Source organism: Haliotis rubra, unplaced genomic scaffold (genome assembly GCF_003918875.1).
Source record: "Haliotis rubra isolate DU_JTF1 unplaced genomic scaffold, ASM391887v1 Scf455, whole genome shotgun sequence".
NCBI classification, from domain to species: Eukaryota; Metazoa; Mollusca; class Gastropoda; order Lepetellida; family Haliotidae; genus Haliotis; species Haliotis rubra.
The window spans coordinates 132,724-139,047 of NW_025767141.1; the positions used below are offsets into that span (position 1 = coordinate 132,724).

Genomic DNA, 6,324 nt, shown 5'->3' on the forward strand with positions numbered 1-6,324 from the left:
CATTCGTTTGTCGCTTTGCGCTTCATCGCTGCTGAGACCACCCTGGATGTTTTTGTTTCGTTTCGTGGGACAGTGTGACATATTCAACATTGCTATCATCTACCGCAAATTCAAAGGATGTGGGCGTAAGCTGCTGGTGAAATTCAAGACCACGACTTACAAAATGGATGGCCAAGTCGTACCATACTTTGTACCGGAGGATAACAGGATTGGATGCCGAATGCAGATAAGTGCTAATTTTCATCAGATCACTTGTTTCAATGATTGATTTATGTTGTGTGGGACGTGACAAGCCATGTTGTACATTGTACTTTAATTTAGCATCAAGCATATCATTTGCAGACTTAAACTGCTTAGTCTTAAAATGTCAATATCTCTCCCGATATCATTTAAGTGTCTTTTCAGGGCAGAACGAACATTTTTTAAAGTGTTCTTGTGATACTCGGCAGCATGTGCAGCCGGCATATTTTCACATCTTGTTTCCTGGTTTTTAGGCTGTGCCTCAGTGTAGAAAAATCTCAACTTTGTGTTAAGTTCCTCTGGTGTAATTGTTGAAAAATCCAGATCTCCCCTCGCTGTCGAACGACCAATCTAAATAAACAGAACGAAAACAATATCTAGAAACCTGACTATGACAGACCCAACTATGTAAACTTTGAACTAGGTAACTTTATAGCAAATCATTTTTCTCGGTTAGATCTACATAATTTAATCTCATTCTGATAATTGTTCCATTTTTAAAAATACAACTTTGTGCTGATGAACTGTCTTTCGTTTTGAGAAAATATACGTAGGATGGAATTTGAAAATAATATTTATATGAATTGTGTATATTTACCTTGGAATAGTTTAACACCCCATTTTGTGTTTCTTTTTGTGGATGTAGATTGTCTGTAGTCGTCCATTCGAAGTAAATCATTATTTGATAAACGTTTGAAACGATGTGTTTGGGATGGCTTATCATCGACTTGCATTGCACACGTCATCTCGTGATTTGCCGATGTTTTTGTAGATCTGGTTGATGCTGTTATCTCTAACAAACTTTCAATTTCTTCCAGGTCTAAATCATCCGGAAAATCAATGTTATCCGTGCTAAGAGTTGCAACGTTTCCGGTAGATTGATCTTCGAAAATCGACTCAAAGTTCCCCAGATCAAAACTTCCGTACTTGGAATCGGCCATCTTGTTGGAATGTAAACAAGACAAGTTGCAGACGACCGTTCGCTGACTGCACGTGGTAACCACAGTAACCAGTCAAATAATGTATTATGACAAACACTTTTTTATTAAATAAACACTTTATTAACGTTCACGGATAATTTTGAGTTGTTTGTTTATATTAACCACAATCTATCACTTCAATGTTTATCCAAAGTTCATTAAGGTACCCGAGTGCAAGGGAATTCCCTCGCTGTGTAAAGGTATTCCCCGACATTCCTCAGGTCCGAAAGTAGTCCGGTTCGGTGGGCGTGGCTTATTTTTTTAGATTCATTGGGAAATGAAATCAAAAGAAATGTTCCCAGTTAACCAATCAGATTGCCAGAATTTTAATGAACACAATAAAAATTTAATTATATTAAAATATATTGAGAGCATCTAAAATGATTTGAAACATTAACAATATAACTGAAGTAATAAAACCGATTATTCGACAGTTGTTTATATGACGAACTAACCAGTCTGTGTTCCCGAGTCTTCCGATGTTGACACCTAGTGGTCAAGATGTTAAAACTGTAATCTATTATAGCTACCTCGTTGTTCTGTTCTCATCATCATTGAATTGGTCAAAAGCATGTCAAACTATCTCCCTGAAAGATAGTAAAGTAATTTTCTCCAAGTATACATTATTTCGTAAGAATAAGCATAATTCCTTCGCAGTTGCTTGTACATATTTTCATAGTAAAGTCATGCCTGTATTACTTACTATATGGTTCAGAAATTTTGGGGGCTAGGTATTATGGATGCATAGAAATGGTACAAACTACATACTTCAAATTATTTCTAAATGTTGGCAAGTATGCATCTAGAATTACTCGACTTTAAAATCATTATTACAGCCTGAACTATACCTTACAGCACTAAGTGACAAGACCTTGATTCGTGCATTCTGTAAATTACGTATTGCATCATAGTTGCATTCGTTTAAAGTTCATATATTGTGACAAAAACAGACTAATGAAAACATTCCGGTATGCACAAGTTGTAACCAAGGAGTTTCGAAGATCAGTGCCGTGTATTTTTGTATGTGAAAGGTATGCGGATCTCCCATCCGCGAACAATTAAAATATTTACATCGTATCAGTTACAAAAGTCTATCTGTTCTCAATACAAAATATATCCATAACTTCTGTCGCAATTTTCATGAAACTGTGTTTTCCTCATGATGAAGATGTGCATATATTTATGTTCTTCCTGTCAAGTGGTACGGCTATGTCGCCACAATCAATTTTACTTTGGGCCACATGGCCAAAATACCGAATTAATGAATTGAATCCAATCAAGTAGTGTGCCTCCGTTTCGAGTGATTCATCTTTTTCATCTTCACTGGAAGTTTGTCTTGCATGATGTAAATTCGGCTCGTATTGGTACGGTCTACAGGTAAAAAATGACATCGGGAACATGTTTTATTGCCTCAGAATCCATGGTCACAGTCAAGATGTCAAATATAACGAAGAGGAAGCCATCGTCAATGGGCACATTTGACGTCATGTCACGTGATATCCTCCTCTGCTCATTAACTGTCGGGTGATTCCGTAATAGGCGGAATATCGAGGGCGTTTTTCGTTTTTATTGCGATTTTACAAACTTTTTGTGAAATTTTAATAACGGAAGATGACTTTTAGGATGCTTTTTTCCATATATTAAAAACGAAATTACGTTAGTATTCTCCTTAAATCGCAATTGTAGCATAATGCTCCGAATCGACAGTCCTCTGGAAGAAACAATTTAGCTGACAAACAATAGGCAAATAGGTTAAATAGATTAGTAGAACACTATGTATAGTGAACTAGACTATGCCCTTTGTTTGCAATACAAGTATACGCTCTATACGGATCAGCCTTTGATCTACCATTGACAATATGTATTCCATAACTGCAACAAAGATTAAAAAGTTCCTTGCCATAATCTCGGAGTCTCTTGAAGAATGTAGACTATCGAATGTATCAATTATGTCATCTAACTCTGGAATATTGTCTGCTTTATCAGGAATGATATAATCTGCTAGGCAACCTGTCCTGGCACTGAGGTCGCCACAAATGATGATATGTGTGTCATTATAATGACCTTTGAGATCTAAGATAGCCCTATCGAGGTATTCAACACCCTTCTTATCTCTAGTATCAGTCACAACAGAGGAGGCCTCAGAATGAATGTAAACAATGTCTTGCATCCAAAGTAAGAAAAATGCAGTCACTGTATGTTGTTATAACCTTCTTCACACCATCATGCAAATCAATCTTAATCATAACACGGACTCCACCTCTATTATTGTAATCTCTCAAGTTTGGAAAATTTGGAAAATTGTTCTGTACGAACTCCTGTTTACATTGCCTCAAACCTCTCGAAATCCAATAATATAACATTGTGGACAGTATTCAACAAGACCAGGCTTGGACAGTTTTGTCTGTAGTACCCGTGTGTTCCATGTGAAAAGGGAAATAACTTCAGCATGGTGAGCCCGGCCCCTATCCTAGGTCAGTGTGGAGACTTCATCGTGACGACTGCTACCTCTCCTAGAGAAAACAGCTTTATCCTCCTGACTGTTCCAGCTCACAACCTCTCCGTCATCAAAGATTAGTTTATCAAATCTAAGTTTTGATCTTCGACCCTTTTCTCTTTCAGAATCCATTATAGTTTTCAGGGTTTATTTCGTATGAGTCGAACTCTAAGGGAAAAGTCCTCTGAGATGTAAATACCTGTATCCTTGAGTGATCGTGCATTTCACAGAATCTCACGTTTCACTTTGTAATCCAGCAACTTAATGATAAAGGATTTACCACGATTAACTCTGTGCGCTCTCTCAATAGTAATAGAAGAGTCGTCAGTGTCCATCTACCAATGTAGTACCTTCCGCACTGAATCTTCACAGTCACTCCAGGTTTCATTAGATTTAGACTAAGTGATACCTTTGAACAGAAGATTGTTTCTCCTACCTTGGTTGTCCAGGTAGTCTCACTTGCCTGAGAGATCTGAAACGTTAGTTTTCAGAGTACAGCTTTCTTCTTCAGGTTTAGCACATTTTGCAGATAAATCGTTCACTGACTTCTTAATTCTACCAAAAGAATCTGAGAGTTCATCAAATCGTCCCGAGAGATCCTTTTGCACATTATCAACTTTAGTATTTATCTTGTGTAGTTCCTCCATGAGTCTCTCGAACTCAGACTTACTACCGGGATCACTATTGCTTGTGTCCGCTAGTTTAAGTTGTTTCTGACGCGTGTCAAGGCCTGGGTTGGGCTCAACACCAGCACGTAACACTAGCTCAGTAATCAAAGTCATCGGCACTGAGTACTTGAAGCCAGTGTTGTTGTTGTTAACTGTTGACATTGTATGAGCGCTTCTTCCGATTAACCCGAACGTGATCGAGTGACGAATTGAGAAACACAACATGTCATGCTCACTTGTCAAATTATGTAGTTGCGTGGGTGTATATTCACTCAAAATGTTCAGTTAATACGTCATGGAATTCAATACATGAGTTTGCGAGACAGTTACCTAGAGTCCCGACCGTCGACATAACCATGAAGCACGCCATACCTGTCATGGTGGTCCATTTTGAGTACGGGTTATATGGACAGACTTTTTCGACTTGTTTTAGGCCTTTAGAGTGGGGGAATACCCCTGTCCTGGCCCTCAACTGTTCTAGGATGTCTCCCATCTTCTTTGAACACAATGAATGATTTATTTTCAGAAGGTAATGGCCAAGTGTCTGAAGCTTTCCAGGGTTTCATGGCCGTGCAGCAAAATATGGAAGAAAAGGCCTATATGCAAGATGTATTTATGACGTTTTGACAATACTTAACCCAGTTGGGAAACTGTAGGTAGGTACTTCTGTGTAGTGACTATCCCGCATTCATTGATCTCCAAGGATTTGTTCCATACACTGCATGGCAAAGTGTACTCAGAGCACACGGAAATTCTCGGTATGGGCGTCGTATAAACTCAGGTAATGAAAACCAGAATAGTGGATTTTGTAGAACTGACGGGATTGACGTCTGAATAACGTCTTACGGCATTCCGATGCTACATTTCTCCTTCAGTGTGTCATGGAGACGCTTATCGCCTTGTTTCGACAGGTACCTCGCCAAAGAATTATAAAAAAGGTAACTAGACACAAACACAGTTTCATGTTTATTGGTCTTATAGAACACTTCAAAGGATGTGTTGGGTGTAAGGTAGGGTGTGGTGTTGGGTGTAGGGTCTAGGGTCTAGGGTGTAGGGTCTAGGGTCTAGGGTGTGGGGTAGGGTGTGAGGTGTTGAGTGTGCGTCGACCTGGCAGAAGAAAGGTTATTTGAGTCATTTTGTAATATTTAAATCCCATGTAAGATTAGATATTGGCAATGAATTAGAAATCAGGGCCTAGATTTTCGAAGTTCCCTTAGCGCTACGATAGTCGTAAGTGCCATACATTAACATTACCTTACGACTGTCTTAGCGCTAACAGAGCTTCGAAAATCTAGGCTCGGGATTTCAACACATTAATACAATCTTACGGTTTTATTGAGGTTATAATCTGATGCGAGGAAAGGCTGCATTATTTGGAATAAAAACATTCTCTATAATTTCTGGGAATATTATATATTATATATCTTTTCAAATCATTTACATCGTTAACATGCTGGCTTTAGTTTGTTATGCACACTGTATTCTGTACACTCGGAGATCATCTGTATCAGTGTTATAAGTATACCATAAAATTAGAATTACTGGATTTGGTAGAACTGAAAATCCAACCTTTGTCTCTTTTCTCAGGTTGCGTATACGGACATCGCCTTTAGTACAAGGAAACGCTCACCCATATATTTCCGTCGGTCTGACTAAACCACCATGTTTGTCCTGGCAAGACAATTGCAAGGGGCAACGAACACCTGACTGCAAGGACGATAATGCTTTGTTAATAAAGTGGTACATGCTGTTTGGAAGAGTCGAATATCACGTTGATGAGTCGAATATTTAATCGGGTGAACCCATTATCGCCTGGTTTGGTCGATTATCATGAAGCGGCGGGGTGACTATCACGCGAATGAATCGAATACCTAAATCGGGTGAAACGAATATGACGTGTATGGTCTTATATGCTGTTGGATGAATGGAAAATCATGTT

The 6,324-nt window shown here is 38.7% G+C and overlaps 1 protein-coding gene across 1 annotated transcript in view; it reads left to right on the top strand.

The window, feature by feature from the left end:
* LOC124290053 overlaps positions 1-6,068 on the top strand; it is a 10,165-nt gene extending 4,097 nt beyond the window's left edge. The window contains exon 6 of the mRNA XM_046726740.1: positions 5,970-6,068. Coding sequence (XP_046582696.1) covers positions 5,970-6,041 — 72 coding nt within the window. The 3' untranslated portion in view covers positions 6,042-6,068. The remainder of the gene's footprint in view (positions 1-5,969) is intronic.
* Positions 6,069-6,324: the final 256 nt, after the last annotated feature.